An 18,695-nucleotide genomic window follows, 5' to 3' on the forward strand; every position below is an offset into this window, starting at 1 on the left:
TCCACAACGTTTACTTTGCGTTGCAAGACTGTGCACAAACATGGTTTGAAAACCATGAAGCTGCCCTTTGGTCATGGGACAACTTCCAACGGGAGCTGTTGGCCACGTATCCGAGCACAGACCGCAGGGAAAGAGCTGAAGCTGCTTTGCAAGCCAGAAGCCAACGAAACAACGAAAGCGTGGCAATGTATCTCGAAGATATGTCCTGCTTATTCCGTTGGCTGATCCGAGCATGAGCAAGGACAAGAAGCTTCGACATCTGATGCGCGGTGTCAAGTAAGAGCTTTTTGCTGGTTTAGTTTGGAGCCCTCCATGCACCGTCGCCGAATTCCGCCCTGAGACGACAACTATAGAAAGAACACTTCAACAGCGAGCGAGGCTGTACATCCACGATATGAACATCGCATCTGTGGATGCAATGTTGGCAATGTTCAGGAACAGCATCGAGGCCTTATGAGAACTTGTAAGATCTGTGGTTCGGAAAGAGCTCCAGAGGCAACAGCTGAACAATGGCCCTACAGCGGTCTCTTCATTAGCAGAAGTGGTTCGCGAAGAAGTGAGACAAGCAGTCCACGAACAGGACTTGCAAGCACAGCCACAAGCGTCGTCACCAGTACGGCCGACAGTATCGTACGCTGAGGTACTCGGAAGATCCCTAGGAGGTACTTTCATCACGGCAACTACCCATACCTGAACTACCTGAACCTCAGTTCTTGCTGCCTCCTCCTGAGAAGAGATTCCGGAAGGCTTGCATTATGGCGCACTCCTGATAGAATCCCACTGTGCTTGACGTGTGTTCGAATGTCTTTCTGACTAATTTGGGAAATGAAGTCCAGCATGTTGCGAAAGGAACCGTCATTGCCCACCTTAACGATTACATACAGATTACGGATTTGAACCCTTCTGATGCTGCACTACTCAATTCTGACAATGTAAACTCCATACCCACAGCGATATCACTGTACCAGAAGCTGCAAATAGAGAACCTTGTACGAGAATTTGACTTGTGTTTCTCAACGACATCAAAAGTCCAGAGAACATCCATCGCCAAACACCGTATCATTGTCGACGAAGCTGTAAGGCATATTTGCCAGCATCCCTACCGAGTGTCACCGAAGGAGAGAGACATCATCAGCAAACAAGTCGAAGAAATGCTTAGAGACGGCGTAATTCAACCATTGACGAGCCTGTGGGCTTCGCCTGTGGTGCTAGTAAAGAAAAAGGATCAGACTATAGAAGACTTCTGTGTTGATTATCGAAAGCTGAACATCGTCACAAAGCGGGATGTCTATCCACTTCCAAGGATCGATGACACCCTTGATAGACTACGGGATGCAAAATTCTTTTCCTCTCTCGACCTCAAAAGCGAATACTGGCAAATAGAAGTGGACGAAAGAGATCGTGAGAAGACAGCATTCGCCACATTAGACAGGCTATACGAATTCAAGGTACTTTCGCTCGGCCTCTATTCACCATCAGTGTCCATCACCAGCCTTTCAGCGGATGATGGACGTTGTGCTCTCCTGGTTAAAGTGGCAGTCCTGTCTTGTTTATCTTGATGATGTCGTGATTTTTTCTGCCACCTTTGAACAGCATGTGGAATGACTACGGACTGTGCTCAAAGCTATTAGTTCAGCAGGGCTGAAGATAAAGCCACAAAAATGTCACATAGGCTTCCATGGGCTCCTTTTCCTCGGCCATGTGATTAGTCCTGAAGTCACCCGTCCTGACCTTGAGAAGACCGCCGCTCCAGTAGAAAAGTTTCCTAGACCAACCGATCAAAGGGCCGTGAGGCGATTGTTAGGACTTTGTGCCTATCACAGACGTTTCGTCAAGCATTTCTTGAAGATTGCTTAGCCGTTAATGCAATTGACGAAAGAAGATGCACCTTTCGTCTGGCTAAGTGAACAAGAAGATGCATTGAATGAGCTTTGACGGCGACTTCAAAACCACCCGGTTCTTACGCACTTTGATGACGATGTGGAAACGGACATCCACACAGACGCCGGTAATTTAGGACTTGGTGCCGTCCTCATTCAATGGCAAAACAGAGAGAAAAGAGTGATTGCATACCCTAGCCGTATTCTTTTGAGGGCGGAAACTAACTACTCGGCAACAGAAAAAGAATGCGTCACCGTAATATGGGCCATAGGAAAATTCTGACCATATTTGTACGGTAGACTGTTCCGAGCAATCAGCGGCCATCACTCATTGTGCTGGCTTGCATACCTGAAAGATCCTTCTGGGAAACTTGCTAGATGGAGTCTGAGGCTGCAGGAATACGACATAACAGTCATGTACAAGTCGGGTTGCAAGTACAGTGACGCTGATTGCTTATCACATGCACTGGTCGAATCTGCTCCCGTGAAAGATGGGCACGACTTTCCATTTCTTGGAGCCGTGAGCACATCTGAGATGGCCAAACACAAGCAGTCTGATGCTGAGTTGCTTCTACTCATCGGGCACCTGCAGGGAGACTCCGTCCATGTTCTGCAAGTTTTCAGCCGGGAATTGTCATCGTATGTGATGAGAAATGGCGTCCTGTGCAAAAGAAATTTTGAGCGCAGCACAGAGAAATTACTACTCGTTCCTTCAGCCTTGCGGTCCGGAATCTTGAAAGCCTGTCATGATGACCCATCAGCAGGACACCTCGGAATTCATACCAAGTACTACTGGCCAAAGCTATTGGGTTCAGTGCAGCATTATGTACGAACATGTCGGGATTGCCAGACACAAAAAGGCTCCATTAAAACCTGCAGACCTCCTTCATCCAATAGAACCTTTAGAAGCCCCGTTCGAACAAGTTGGAATGGACTTCTTCGGTCCATTTCCGACATAGTCATCAGGGAAATGGTGGATTGTAGTAGTGACGGATTACCTAACCCAGTATGCCGAGGCATCCTCTCTGATCAGTGCAACGGCCATTGAAGTGGCTGAATTCTTTGTCACAACATAGTACTATGACACGGTGCCCCTGCAGTTATTATCACAGACCGAGGAACTGTGTTCACAGCCGATTTGACGCAATTCATTATGAAACTGACTCATACCAGCTACAGGAAAACAACTGCCTATCAGCCTCAAACAAATGGGATAACCGAGCGATTGAATAGGATGCTGACCGATATGTTGTCAACTTACGTAGACCTAGAGCACCGTACATGGGGCAAGATACTACCATGCAACATTCGCTTACAATACCGCATTGCAAGAGACTACTCAAGTAACGCCATTCCAGCTTGTTTTTGGCCAAACTGTTACCACACCCTTGGATGCAACGCTGCCTGTCGGCGACAGTGCAGAACAGAACCCTGACATCAGTGACTACACAGAGGGCCGATGAAGCAAGTCAGCTGGCGCGACATTGTATTCAACAAAGGCAGTGCATCGATGCGGACTGATACAACTTGCGGCCAAGAGAAGTCGAGTATGCACCAGGCGACAGAGCATGGGTGTGGACTCCTGTGCGGATGCGCGGCCTATTCGAAAAGCTTTTGCGCCGTTATTTCAGCCCTTACCGAGTACTTCGCTACATCAACTCCTTAAACTACGAAGTTACGCCAGAAGGACAAGGGAGCTCATCACAATGCCGACGTTGCACGGAAACTGTGCATGTGGTCAGAATGAAGGCCTATTAATACAGGCAGTGAATATCCTACCAAACACATTTATTCTGTACCACATACCGCCTTGGTATAGACAACAGCTCGTAAACAATTTCGTCACTTTACGCATCGGGACGATGCGTTTTTGGAGGGGGGATAATGGTACAAGGCAGAAACCATCTTTAAACAACACGCGCAGGTTCGTGCACCCTCCGAGAAGACAGTGGCGTATTGTGAAAAAGACGAAGACATAATGGCACGTGCATTCACCGCACACACTCGCATCGTATGTGACCATTGTCAGGGAATGCAAGAAGAAGAAGAGGGGAAGTGACGCTCGACAAAGAAAGAGAAGGCGGCATTCTTATCTCCTCTTCGGAACGCGGCAATTGACTTTTTATTTACTCCGTGGCCACAAGTTAGCCCACAATAAATAGTTGAGGACTAACTGTTAGCCAAATTAGGAACTGTTCCTGAACATATTTATTGTGTTAACACAAGTTAGCCCACAATAAATACAACACAAAATTTGTGTGGTTCTATTTGGACCCAAGATATCAAACTTATGTTTGGAAGTTGGCAAAGTGCATGAAGCCTGCTTCCCATCAGCCGCAGGTTAGCCCGGTAGGGTCGGCCTACACATTCTGTCTATGTGCCGTGATACAAACACAAGCTGGCCAGGGTACACCCTGTGGGAAACATGTGGGAAATGCATACGGGGACTAGAGGTAAACAGCTTCGCCGTAAAAAAGCTTCACAGTTGAAAATTCTTTTCTCATCTGCAAAGCCTTCTTTCTGAGAAACCTATACAGGTTACCTTGTAAGCTTCGTGCTACGTTAAGGTGGATGTCAATTTTTCCTTTCAAGTGAATGTTCACTATTTGATTCGATTGAGTCTTTGTACACCCCTGCTTGACTGCTGTCACAATAAAATTGGCAGACTTCAGTGATTCCTACAGCCTGAACTAATTTACTGAGACAGCCAAGGGCCACAACCTTGTGCTAAACACTTTTGCAAATAATTCTTTTGCAGTCTCCCTTGCCTGTATGCAACGATGACATATGACCATTCCAGGGTTTAATGAAACACAAAGGTAGAGCAACCTCAACTGGTGCCGCAGTAACATGGTTGTGTTTGCTACAGTCTTTCTTGTTGAAGCATTCCATTTGTTTGCAATAAAGATCAGTCACTGATATCTTAATGTTTGAACAACAGTAGCTTTTGCTTTGCATGCATGATCGCACTTATACTAAATATAGTGAGCTGGTATGATATAATTGACTCAAAATTCTGTCGTTGGTCGCGTGCTGGAGTTCGTCTATCTTCGCATTTCTTATTGCATGGTGCCTAGTCATCTGTGATGACCTTGGGTTTTGTGATGCGCCATGCAGCTACTGGACGGCTACTTTGACATCAACACAGCTGGGGTAAAGACTGATGCAAAGAGCTACGAGGTCATCAGCCAGGCCATCAGAGTGGATCCCAGCAAGATCCTCTTCCTTACTGACATAGTCGCAGGTAGGCCCAAAGTAATCATCATCATCAGCAGCACTCATTGACCTTCACTGCAGCACAGGCAAACTACAGTCGCCCCTGTCTTGCATCAACTTGTTTCATCCTATGCCTGCAAACTCCTTAATCTTTTCAGCCATCTTAACCCCTGCCATCCTTGGCTGTCTTTCCCTTCCCTTGGCGCCTATTTCATTGCTCTAATAGTAGACCACTGCTTCTCGTGTGTATGCTGCATTATCCAAATTATAAGTTGCACCTTTGTGTCTCGCATCCCTCATATTTTACGAGTTTCACAAAAAAAAATTGGTCACTGATTCGCACTGGTATATAGATGCACCTATAGTAAACCCTCATAACCAATTCGATATAAGCAGAACAGTAAAAGTTTTTTAATTCACAACTTGTTAATTTGAAAGTTTGGATAATTCAAAGTAGCCACCGTGGTCCATCCAACAATATATACAAAGCAATATGTAACGCATCCGGTAATTCACATTGATATCCGCACCGCCAGCGATAATTCGAGTTCCGTGGACAGGAAGAGTGCTGGTGCGGGGGAGCACGACGATCGGCGACAGTCGTCGCCACGCAGCTTTCCATCTGCGGCCGTCTGTTGCAGGTCGGTTCTCTCCCTCTCTCAAGACCTTCAAGATAAAAATGCGAACACGGTAGTGCGTGTTTTTCTTTTTTATTATTATTTATTGCGATAGCAATTATATGAACATTCCAAGCGCATTTTTGCCGTCGGTGTAGGTGTCGGCGTCACCGTGAAGTTCCGTATAAAGTCCAAGGGCGATATAACGCTATCGCTGCGCGCCCTACACTGTATGTCCGAGTAAAAGCGTGAGAGGGACCGACCACCGCGGCTCAGTAATGCCCGTGCAAAAGGGACGAATGCGAAGAGGAACCGTGCCGTCTTCTCTGTGCGCGAGGCACCCAACGTTGCAAGGCCCAGGAAGAGGGGGGGGGGGGGGGGTCATTCCCTCCAGTTGCAACTGTGCACGTGGCCATGTCTTGAACAGAGTCTAGTCGCGTCAGTGGCTCGTAGCTTTGTGCGTGCTGTGTGTTCTCAGCACTCACTTTCCATTGAAGCAATCGACAGCACAACTGTCACTTCGCTCGCTGCTGTTCTGCGTTTCCTCAGGCCAGCATTTTGACAGCGAGTGTCCGTAGTCATCGGGTGTGACGTGTTCATGTTTGCTGTACGCGCTGACACCACGCTTAGCATTTTAGTTAGCAAGAGTACTATCCTTACCTCATACGGCAGTCTGCTAATTTACTATCGCAATCGATCCTTTGCCTTTTAGCAAATCTGTGTCTTCTTTTTCTTTTCTTCTTTCTTTTTTCATGCTACATCTTGGAGGCTATGCTCTTTATCTACGAGGTGTTCTGCCAAGAATTGGCACCAGGTTGTGTCTATAACCAGGGTGTCTACCAACCTGGAAAACCGGGAATTCTCAGGGAATTTGTGCTTTTATCAGGGAAAATTACCTGTAACTTTATAGAAAGGGAACAAAAGCCTTGTTGATGCTGGCTCCAGTAACAGAGGAATCGCAAAGAATCATCATTGACGCCATGTCATCGGCACGATATATTGCCAGAGTAGTTAACGACCAATTTTCCAGACGCCCGATTTTTCGGACATGCCCGATAATTCGCACGGCTTTGCGGCACCACCACATACTCCATATAGTCAATGTATATTTCCCTGACTGCAGGTCTGAAATGGCATTAATCAAAGCTACCACCACCGCCATTTTGATTATCTCGCCGCCCCGAACCGGCACTCTCGCACGCAGGTCCGCTGGTAGCCGTAGCCACCACTGCCGCAACGTTAGGCCTAGCTGCTTCTACGTTCGCTATTAAGCTTTTTGCCGTGCGGTGCCGTATTTTTCATAGAAAGAATTCGCCACTGTCAGCAATGGCACCGACTCCGCCTTTGTAGTCCTCGCGATTAGCTTCAAAGTTCGCAGAGCACAGCACGTTGCATAATGCCAGTTTTTGATAGTTAGCTTCACCTGAGTACAGCAGTGTTATACCTGTGTCACACGGGCACATTTGGAAGGCCTTCCAATCAACGACCTTTGAAACGCCACAACTCTATCGACTCAAAGGAGTTGTCGCGCTGCTACCCGGCACTTTTGAAAGGCCGTTGAGTGGTTCAGGCGTTTCTCGCAAAATTGTGTGGCGCTGCGGATCTTTATTTTCGTTTTCATGTCACGAAAAGTTAAACAACATTAAAACCATTTAAAAGCACTAGGATTTCTTTTATGTTTGTTTATACATTTAAAGAAATGTTTATACTGTCACGTGGTAGTGACGTTAAAGAACACAGTAGCAGTACTGTGAAAGACAAAACTAGCTTTTATTGGGCGAACCTGTTCCCACAAAACAGGCTACACTTAAAGCGCAACGATAGTGGCGAACACAGTCGGCGATCGTCGAAAATCTGATCTGCGGGTCAAGCGCGTCGGCTTTTATACAGCAGTCGTCGAATGTTCCAGTCTAATCGTTCGGACCCGCGTGCCTTCCACAAAGTTCTACACCATTCGCGTCACGCGATGAAATCAGATAATACAAGGTTCGGCGACAACAGACAGCGGATAGAAGCATCGATAACTTTCCAGAAACTTCGGATACATGCAGGCGCGTCCCGCGCTGTGCGATAACATTTGTTCGGCGGCGAAACGTGGTCGCCCGATAGAGATAAGTACACGTGTCAATACCCCCCTCTTAAAAAGCATCGACCCGATGCTACATACAAGAGAAATAAAAACACCCGTAGCAAAGAAAACAACAAAAAATAAAGAATTTCGTCAGCGTCCGTAAAAGGGTTTAAGGCGCACCACGTGGACCACTTCAGATCGTGCGCGGCGCCGCTGTGAATGCGAAATGCCGTCTGGCACGACCTCATAGTCCAGAGCGCCAATACGTCGGATGACCTTGTAGGGTCCGAAATAGCGTCGGAGTAGTTTCTCACTGAGTCCTCGTCGGCGTATCGGGGTCCATACCCAAACACGGTCGCCGGGCTGGTACTCGACGAAGCGTCGTCGGAGGTTGTAGTGTCGGCTGTCGGTCCTCTGCTGGCTCTTGATTCGCAGGCGGGCGAGCTGTCGGGCTTCTTCGGCGCGCTGGAGATAGGTAGCGACGTCAACGTTCTCCTCGTCAGTGACGTGCGGCAGCATGGCGTCGAGCGTCGTCATCGGGTTCCTGCCGTAGACCAGCTTGAACGGCGTGATCTGTGTTGTTTCTTGCACCACCGTGTTGTAAGCGAATGTTACGTACGGCAGGACGGCATCCCAGGTCTTGTGTTCGACGTCGACGTACATCGCTAGCATGTCGGCGAGGGTCTTATTCAGCCGCTCCGTAAGACCATTCGTCTGCGGATGGTAGGCAGTTGTCCTCCTGTGGCTTGTCTGGCTGTACTGCAGAATGGCCTGGGTGAGCTCTGCTGTAAAAGCCGTTCCTCTGTCGGTGATGAGGACTTCTGGAGCACCATGTCGCAGCAGGATGTTCTAGACGAAAAATTTCGCCACTTCGGCTGCGCTGCCTTTTGGTAGAGCTTTAGTTTCAGCAAAGCGGGTGAGATAGTCCGTCGCCACGACGATCCACTTATTCCCGGATGTTGACATCGGAAACGGCCCCAACAAATCCATCCCAATCTGCTGGAATGGTCGGCAAGGAGGCTCGATTGGCTGTAGTAATCCGGCTGGCCTTGTCGACGGTGTCTTGCGTCGCTAACAGTCTCGGCATGTTCTGACATAACGGGCGACGTCGGCGGTCAGGCGCGGCCAATAGTACTTTTCTTGTATCCTCGATAGTGTCCAGGAAAATCCGAGGTGTCCAGCGGTCGTATCGTCATGTAGGGCGTGCAATACTTCCGGACGAAGTCCTGACGGGACAACAAGAAGGTAGTTGGCGCGGACTGGTGAAAAGTTCTTCTTCACGAGTAGATTGTTTTGAAGCGTGAAGGAAGATAATCCGCGCTTAAATGCCCTGGGGACAACGTCGGTGTGCCCTTCCAAATATTCCACGAGGCCTTTTAGCTCCGGGTCTGCCCGTTGCAGTTCAGCGAAGTCTTCCGCGCTTATCATTCCAAGGAAGGCGTCGTCATCTTCGTCATCTTGCGGCGGCGGGTCAATGAGGGTGCGTGATAGGCAATCGGCATCGGAGTGTTTTCGTCCGGACTTGTAGGTTACAGTGATGTCGTATTCTTGTAGTCTGAGGCTCCACCGCGCCAGTCGTCCTGAAGGATCCTTTATACTCGCTAGCCAACACAACGCGTGATGGTCACTGACGACTTTGAATGGCCTGCCATAAAGATAAGGGCGAAATTTAGCTGTAGCCCAAACGATGGCAAGGCATTCCTTTTCGGTCGTAGAATAGTTGCCTTCCGCTTTTGACAGCGACCGGCTAGCGTAAGATATCACCTGTTCGACTCCGCTTTTCCTCTGGACTAGAACGGCACCGAGGCCTAGGCTACTGGCGTCAGTATGGGTTTCTGTATCGGCGTACTCGTCGAAGTGCGCAAGTACCGGCGGCGACTGCATGCGTCGTTTGAGTTCTTCAAATGCGTCAGCCTGCGGCGTTTCCCACTTGAACTCAACATCACATTTAGTTAGACGTGTCAACGGCTCGGCGATGCGTGAAAAGTCCTTGACAAAGCGCCTGTAGTAGGCACACATGCCAAGGAATCTACGTACTGCCTTCTTGTCGGTGGGCTGCGGGAACTTTGCGATGGCAGCTGTTTTCTGGGGGTCGGGGCGTACTCCGGATTTACTGATGACGTGGCCTAGGAACAGAAGCTCATCGTAAGCGAAGCGGCATTTTTCTGGCTTGAGAGTGAACCCTGATGACTTGATGGCCTCTAGTACTGTGGCAAGCCGCCTAAGGTGATCGTCGAAATTTCCGGCGAATACAACGACGTCATCCAAGTAAACGAGACAGGTCTGCCATTTCAATCCCGCTAAAACCGTGTCCATCACGCGCTGGAACGTTGCAGGCGCCAAGCACAGTCCAAATGGCATAACCTTGAACTCGTAGAGGCCATCTGGGGTGATGAAGGCGGTCTTTTCGCGATCTCTTTCGTCGACTTCTATTTGCCAATAGCCAGACTTGAGGTCCATCGAGGAGAAGTACTTAGCGTTGCAGAGCCGATCCAATGCGTCGTCTATCCGTGGAAGGGGGTATACGTCCTTCTTCGTGATCTTGTTCAGACGACGATAATCGACGCAGAAACGTAGGGTTCCGTCCTTTTTCTTCACCAGGACAACAGGGGATGCCCACTGGCTTTTCGACGGCTGGATGATGTCGTCGCGCAGCATTTCGTCGACTTGTTCTCTTATAGCTTCGCGTTCTCGCGGCGAAACTCGGTAAGGGCTTTGGCGGAGTGGTCGAGCGTACTCCTTGGTGATTATGCGATGCTTGGCGACTGGTGTTTGTCGAATCCTCGATGACGTCGAAAAGCAGCCTTTGTATCGTCGGAGCAGACTTCTGAGCTGCTGTTGCTTAATCACTGGGAGACTTGAATTAATGTCGTAGTCTGGTTCGGGAACCATGGTCGTCGGGGTAGATGCGGTGGAATCCGAGAGGACAAACGCATTACTGGTTTCCAGAATTTCCTCGATGTACGCGATCGTCGTGCCATTGTTGATGTGCTTGAACTCCTGGCTGAAGTTTGTCAGCAACACTTCAGTTTTCCCTCCGTGCAGTCGAGCGATCCCTCTTGCGACGCAAATTTCACGGTCTAGCAGTAGACGTTGGTCGCCTTCGATGACACCTTCTACGTCAGCGGGTATTTCGGTGCCGACCGAAATAACAATGCTGGAGCGAGGCGGGAGGCTCACTTGATCTTCGAGCACACTCAAGGCGTGGTGACTACGAGGGCTCTCCGGCGGTATTGCTTTATTTTCCGACAGCGTTATTGACTTCGACTTCAGGTCGATGATTGCGCCGTGTTGGTTCAGGAAGTCCATACCGAGAATGACGTCTCGTGAACACTGTTGGAGGATAACGAAGGTGGCAGGGTAAGTCCGGTCATGAATGGTTATTCTTGCCGTGCAGATTCCAGTCGGCGTAATCAGGTGTCCTCCAGTGGTGCGAATTTGAGGGCCTTCCCATGCAGTCTTAACCTTCTTCAACTGGGCGGCGATGTGTCCACTCATGACGGAGTAATCAGCCCCTGTGTCCACTAAGGCAGTAACAGCGTGGCCGTCGAGAAACACGTCGAGGTCGGTGGTTCTTTGTCTGGCGTTACAGTTAGGTCTCGGCGTCAGATCACAGCTGCGTCGTGTTGAACTGAAGCTGGAACGTCGCGTCGTCAAGCCGTCTTTCGTCGGTGTAGTTTTGGCTTCCTGACTTCGTCGGAACGGCGGCGTGTCGTCATTAGGTCGTCGAGATGGTTTCTTCTTCGTCTTCGGCGGCGGCGGAGGATCTTCGTGAGTTCGACGAACAGCAACCGCACCTCCATCGGTTGCTGCTTTTAGTTTTCCGGATATGGGCTCGCAGAGCGGCCCCGGGCTGGGCCGGTGTATGGTCGGCGCTGCGGCGACAGGTAGCGGCCTGGTGACGGCGAACGGGACGGTCGTCGAGAGCTCCATTGAGTAGCGGCGAGGTAGTCGGCGATGTCACGTGGGCGCTCGCCAAGCTGTGGACGCGGCGCATTCACGGCGAACCCTCTCAGTCCCAACTCGCAGTATGGGCATCGGCGGTACACATGGCCGGCTTCTCCGCAGTGATAGCAGAGCGGGCGGTGGTCGGGGGCTCGCCAAATGTCCGTCTTCCTCGCGTAGGTGCGCTGGGCGCGCCGGGTGGGCGTGCTGGTGGCGGCGGCGGCGGACGACGGAATCGCGGCGTCACCGGGCCCTGGCGCGGTCGCGGAGGGGGGCCTTGACGGCGTGCGACGGCGGCGTAGGTCATCGCTTCCGGCTGGGGCTGTGGTGATTCTGGTTGCACCTGAGAGACTCCAAGCGATCGGTGCACCTCTTCTTTCACGATGTCGGCGATCGAGGCCACTTGAGGCTGCGACGAAGGCAAGACCTTGCGCAGTTCTTCGCGCACTATGGCCCTGATGGTCTCACGCAGATCGTCCGTGGCCAGTGATTGAATTCCTGCATAGTGGGTAGAACTTGTACGGCGGTTGAATTGCCGGTTCCGCATTTCGAGTGTCTTCTCGATGCTGGTGGCCTCGCGGAGGAACTCTTTTACGGTCTTCGGTGGGCTTCGTATCATTGCGCCGAAAAGTTCTTCCTTCACACCACGCATGAGAACGCGGACTTTCTTCTCCTCGGGCATATCCGGGCCTGCATGGCGGAACAGACGGTTCATTTCTTCCGTGAAGATGGCAACGTTCTCATTAGGTAGCTGCACTCGGGTGTCCAGCATGGCTTCGGCCCTTTCCTTGCGCACGACGCTCGTAAAGGTGCGCAGAAAGCCGGTACGGAAGAGGTCCCATGTCGTCAAGGTCGACTCCCGGTTCTCAAACCATGTTCTGGCGGCATCTTCTAAGGCAAAGTATACATGCCGCAGCTTGTCGTCAGAGTCCCAGTTGTTAAATGTCGCGATTCGTTCGTAGGTCTCCAGCCAGGATTCAGGGTCTTCAGTCGCTGCTCCATGGAAGGTCGGTGGGTCCCGAGGTTGTTGTAGGATAACGGGGGACGCTGGGGCAGCCATTGGGGTTGCTTTGACAACGATCTTCTTTGTCGACTCAGGTAGAAGTCCTTGCTCAGGCAGTCCTTGCAGTCTGCGGCTAGCATGCTGGTCTTGGGCGATGTTAGTTTTGTCCTCGGGCTTCGGGCTTGGATCGCGGCTTTGCGGGTGCGTTCGGTACATGTACGCACTAGCACCTCCATATAGATGTCACGTGGTAGTGACGTTAAAGAACACAGTAGCAGTACTGTGAAAGACAAAACTAGCTTTTATTGGGCGAACCTGTGCCCACAAAACAGGCTACACTTAAAGCGCAACGATAGCGGCGAACACAGTCGGCGATCGGCGAAAATCTGATCTGCGGGTCAAGCGCGTCGGCTTTTATACAGCAGTCGTCGAATGTTCCAGTCTAATCGTTCGGACCCGCGTGCCTTCCACAAAGTTCTACACCATTCGCGTCACGCGATGAAATCAGGTAATACAAGGTTCAGTGACAACAGACAGCGGATAGAAGCATCGATAACTTTCCAGAAACTTCGGATACATGCAGGCGCATCCCGCACTGTGCGATAACATTTGTTCGGCGGCGAAACGTGGTCGCCCTATAGAGATAAGTACACGTGTCAATACAGTGCCATACATATATGTTTAGTTTTTAAGTTGTTGAGTAGCGAAACTGCGGCAACGTTTGCGTCGCTGCATGTCGCTGTTGTCGAAAGTATGTGCAGTTCGCACATATCAACTGGCAAAAATACTTTATTAAATAATTAACACTCATATATAGTATTTTTAGAGTATTTTGGTTTGATTTGTTTTTTCTAACCAATAGTACGAGCACACTGTGAACGAGAGGGCATGTTCGCACTGTTTCCGTTTTCGTTGCTCAAAGGCCATGGAGATTTCGATAGAGTTGTGAGGTGCTCCGTCGACTCGATAGACTATTGACTCGGCGGCCTTCGAAACCGCCTGTGTAGCAGGTCGAACTTGACCTTTGAGTCAACTGAATATCGGTTGGAAGGCCTTCCAAACGCCCGTGTGACACGGGTATTAGGCGGTGAAGCATAACAAGCGTGGGAAGGGGCAATTGTCACGGGACACAGTATATATTCCTTAATTATACACGCGTGCACCCCATCTCCTGTCACAGTACGAGCACCGATATGCCTAATAAGTGTACTGGCAGGCCTTAAGGAAGTATGGTAGGGTAAAGCCCCCCAAAAAATCGAATTTGCAATTTTGGCACAGAAAAATCAACTGCACTATGAGGAACAAACCTGCGGAAGCGCGACCTCGAGCGCCCGCTCAAAGCGGTTCAAGTGTCGCGGCGACGTGTGCCGCGCGTCCTGGCATTTAAGAATGGCGGACAGTCTGGTTTGTTTATCGTTGTCGTTCACGGTTTTCTTCGTTATGGCGTGGTTATATTTTTGTTTGTTTGTGTGTGTGTGTGTGTGTGGTAAGTAAATGATTTGTACTAAAAAATAATAGATTAAGTAAAAGAAAATGAAACATCCACCCAGTCATAGCAACTGCTGCAAAGGAATCCCATACGGGTTCCTCGAATGAAAAGCATCGCAGTTGATGAAAATTTCGTGCTGGTCCAGGGCTCGAACCCGGGACCACCGCCTTTCTGGGGCAGCCACTCTACCATCCGAGCTAACCAGGCAGCTAACAGATGGCAGGGCGAAGTCGAATTTGTTAACAACTCGAACCAAGAGTTTGACGCAATAGCCCTTTGTAGAAAATAACTATTACGTCAAACTCTTGCTTTTGCTTACATGGTCATGGTCACCTCTGTTTTGAGTTTCAAACATATTACTTGTCCAGAAGATAGCAGGGTCATCAAGCAAATGGAGCAGAGTGAGGACTTTCAACGGTAATCGGTCTTCTGAGCCAATGTATTCATGGATGAACACAGAACACCGAGTCGCTCAACCAACTCATATGATACCGCTGCCCTAAGAAAACTTTGTCAGTGCTTACACGTTGAAGACAGCAACTAACAATGCTGTAGCCTACTACAATGACGGTAATTCTGCACGAAAAGCTGTTCTGGAGGCCCTTGGAATTGTTCCAGGTCTGTTTTGTAATATTGCCCTTGACAGGACGGACAAAGAGCGTGTTGACAGGGCAGAATTCTATGACTCTGCTGAGAGCAAGGAAGGATGACTGATAAAAAGGAACACTAAGAAGGCTTTTGGAGACACCTGCAAGAAAGTCAGCAGTGAAATGTGTTCTCCTGGGGCATTTTGAGCATCCACAAGCAGTATTCGAACAGAAGACTTCATTTTTCTCAAATTGCATTTTTTTATTATTTTTTCAACTTCAATGCACCTTTTCTCAGAAAGTATTCATCCCATTCTAGTGAAACATTGTACTCATGTACTACAACCAGTCATAAATATTCTGAACTAAAGAAATCTCTGATAATATGAATGACAACACTGGAAAAATTTACACTGCAAGAAACCTCCCTTCTGGCTTTGCGCAAGCAGAGATATTATTTTTTTGGGGATCGAACTCCAAAGTGGTTGTGATATCTCTTTAGTTCAGATATAACCTACTGGTATCTAGAATAACACTGTAATATCATCACATTCCTCTGCGTTTTTGCAGAGAAAAGGTACATCAAATAATCAAAAACACCTAAAATTTTGGGAGTGGGCTACAGTAAAGGAAAACCATCTAGAATCAAACAAAGTGTCTCATGTTGTACCCAAGAGCAACTTTTGTAAACACATGAAGTTTGATGCGAATATCTGCAGGTGCTTCTAAAATAATACATTAAAACTAACATGTACCATTTACCCTACCATACATACCTTCTTAAGAGCTTTTTCGGACGTGCCTGTTGCAATTTTAGCCCTTAAAGCCAGTTAAAGACGTGCATTTAATTATTTTTTCGGAATGCCAGATCTTTGGGATGTTTTTGCGGCCCCTAGGGAGTCCGAAAAATGGGACGTTCACTGTACAACTGACCAAGAGGATGCTTCAAATGATCCATGGGGTGAAAGCGTGGCAGAAGGAGGATGAGAGCAGAAAGGACCGACGCACTAAAGAATTAATGGGAATGGAAGCGTGCCGCCGCCTCTTTGAAGGAGGTTGAGCTCAAAAAACAGTGTTGGCTGACGACGAGATGCAGGTGTCCCTCATCCAAACCAAAATAAACTCTTTAAAGCAGTGAAACCCAACACTGAGATGTTGTGTACTGGCTGAGAGTATGTCAGGACAGTTGAGGTTGACTTCCCAGCTGCTGAGAGAGAATCTTACTTGTGACAAAGTTCAGGCCTCATACCAATGAGCTTGCTATCAGTTGATAGAAATAGCTCACATTCAAAAATATTTCCTTATATATGCATCTTCTTTTCATTCGTATTTCAAAATGTGCGACTCAATTTCAATGGGTTTGACCATTTCTGTCGCTGTGCATTTTACTAACACCTTCCTTCTGCTTTCTTTTTAAATAAAATAGATGTTACTCCTTATTATTCAAATTAAATTAAGTCATTTTTTTGTTTCAACATGCTTACAAGAGAGTGACAGCATTGGGCAACATGGTGTCAGCCTGTCTTGACATAAAACAACTTTCTAGCTCATTCAGGGAATTTTGCAAAGGTGCTCAGGGAAAACCTGGAAAAATCAGGGAATTTGGAAATGTCAACTTTGTAGACACCCTGATAACACAGGGGCCGTGATAGTTATCAGCGCTCGCGGTACCAAAAAGCATAGCCTTTGAGATTCGTGGCTATTACTCAAAGGAAAGCATCGCTGGGATACGTGTTTGGACGCCATCTATGTGTACAGTGGAACTCAGCAGCGTGCAACCGGTGCATCTACGAAAGTATAACGGAGACCAATGTCGCAGCAGGTTGTGATGCGTTTCGAGAGTGCATTTTAGAGCGCAGCTCTTGTTCCTGAGAAGAGCATTGGTGCGCGTTGCGTGTGGACAGTCATGCTGCGGCACTTGTGCTGCGCCCGCCAAAATGCCATCCTCTCTAGACTTCGATGCGCGTGCCGTTGGCTGTTCTCTTCGGAGCATGCGCAGAACGATCCCCAGCCCCTGCGCCACTTTAAATGGCTCCCTGCGACCGTCGGCGAAGCAGCGGGGGCACCTTTTTTTTTTTCCGTGCCATGCATTGTGGGTCGGCGCAGTCGGTGCGACGAACGCACGGATGGAGCAAGAGCCATCTCGATATCAAGCATGTCAGGCTGTGTTCGCCACGTCCTGTTACGTTGGCTTCGCCAGTGCTTCTAGACGTTGTTTTCGCCAACATGACATAATGTGTGCCTATGCACGCTACGTCGGACTATATACGCACCTTAACCAAGCGATGTTATTGCGATAGCAATTATATGGACACTCCAGGCTCATTTCTACCATCGGTGTCGCCGTGAGGTTCCGTATGAGTGAAAGTGGGTGAGGGTGAGTGGGTGAACGTGGTTCAATCTCACGTGCGTGATCCAGGAACGTGGCCCGGATGCGTGCCCTCTCCTGTGGCGTGCGTAACAGGGGGTGAGGCGAGGGAAGAGGGGCGTTCTTCTCGGCGGCTGCTACGGTGCCTCGATGTCCTCCTCGCCCGCCACACCGTACAGAGTGAACACAGCCGCGGCGTCTGCTATGGCATTATCCACGTGAAGTGCGAACGCCGTAGGAACGTGTTGCCGGCGCTCATGTGTCTTGAAAGCGGTCTGCGACATGGCTAAAGTGCGCACCTGCGCGGACCTCAACTTCAAGATGTTATCATACCTTGCCGGTGAAGCAGCGCACTGACACGGACACAGTGAAGACACACAAGACGACACTCGCTGCACTCGCAACTATTTTATTTCCGAACACATACTTCATATTTATATACCTGCACACCCTCAGGCGTCAAAGAAAATCAAGGCAAGATTAAAGGCATTTTTAAAAATAATTTACCTGCGCATACTCGGGCGTCAAAGATATGGCACCTATCTATCATCAGGTGCAATCTTATCGTATTTGTTGCACCCCTAACAAACATTTTTTATTACACAATTTTTTCTTCCTTCAGTGTTCTTTCAAAAAGGCAACTTCACCATGGCTTAGATGTACAGATGGCTGACTAATACAACCGTCTCCCCTCTTGTGAATGTGAAAGGCTTCGATTATTTCCCTGGTCAGCTGATCCTTATGGCGCGATAAAACTGAAGTATCATTGTAAAGCAGCCAGCACCCACATGTGAGCAGTGCCCTTTAATGTGGGAATGAGTGTTTCGCCCTAGTGACCTTTTGTGCTCCAAAAGTCTTGTGTTAACACACCAACCCGTTTGGCCGATGCATACCTTTCCACGCGATATGGGCAAACAGTAGACAACGGACGACCTGCACTTGACAAGTTTTTCCTTATGCTTGACCGTGCACTTACGACCATTTACGTAAATGGTCATAAGCTATCTAATAATTTGCTATCGCACTCGGTGCTTCACCTTTGGAGCGGAACTGCAAATTATTTTTCTCTGACTTTCATTAGTTTGAATTTTGTGTAATTCAAATTTTCATGCCATCCCAATGAAATTCGAATTAATGAGCTTTTACTGTAATTCAATAAAAGCAGCTACCCCTTTAAACCTAAGAAAGTAGAGCTGAAATGGCACATCTCTGCAGAAGTATAATGCGAATGTCCCGCTGTGCATTTTTAATCACGATCGATCCAGATAGGGATCGACTTTCTCACTTGTGATTGGTTTCCTTGCGCAAGCTGCAGGGGGGAGCCAATCACAGTCTCAAGACTTTCGATAGCGATCAGAAGTGGCCATGTGACACTGGTACACCATATTTACTTGATTCTAACGCCCTCTCGATTGTAATGCGCACCCGTTTTCCACGACCAAAAAAAGCGGGAAAAAAAAACTCGATTGTAACGTGCACCTGTTCGCCGTGACCTAAAAAAAAAAAGGAGTCCTTTACA

General features: G+C 48.8%; 1 protein-coding gene across 2 annotated transcripts in view; it reads left to right on the forward strand.

Moving 5' to 3' along the window:
• Positions 1-18,695, forward strand: part of LOC142569034 (enolase-phosphatase E1-like) — a 210,137-nt gene that overhangs the window by 157,331 nt on the left and 34,111 nt on the right. For both annotated transcript variants that reach the window (XM_075678561.1, XM_075678560.1), the window contains one exon: positions 4,998-5,124. In XM_075678561.1, coding sequence (XP_075534676.1) covers positions 4,998-5,124 — 127 coding nt within the window. The remainder of the gene's footprint in view (positions 1-4,997; positions 5,125-18,695) is intronic.

The sequence above is a fragment of the Dermacentor variabilis genome, unplaced genomic scaffold, assembly GCF_050947875.1.
Source record: "Dermacentor variabilis isolate Ectoservices unplaced genomic scaffold, ASM5094787v1 scaffold_38, whole genome shotgun sequence".
Lineage (NCBI taxonomy): Eukaryota > Metazoa > Arthropoda > Arachnida > Ixodida > Ixodidae > Dermacentor > Dermacentor variabilis.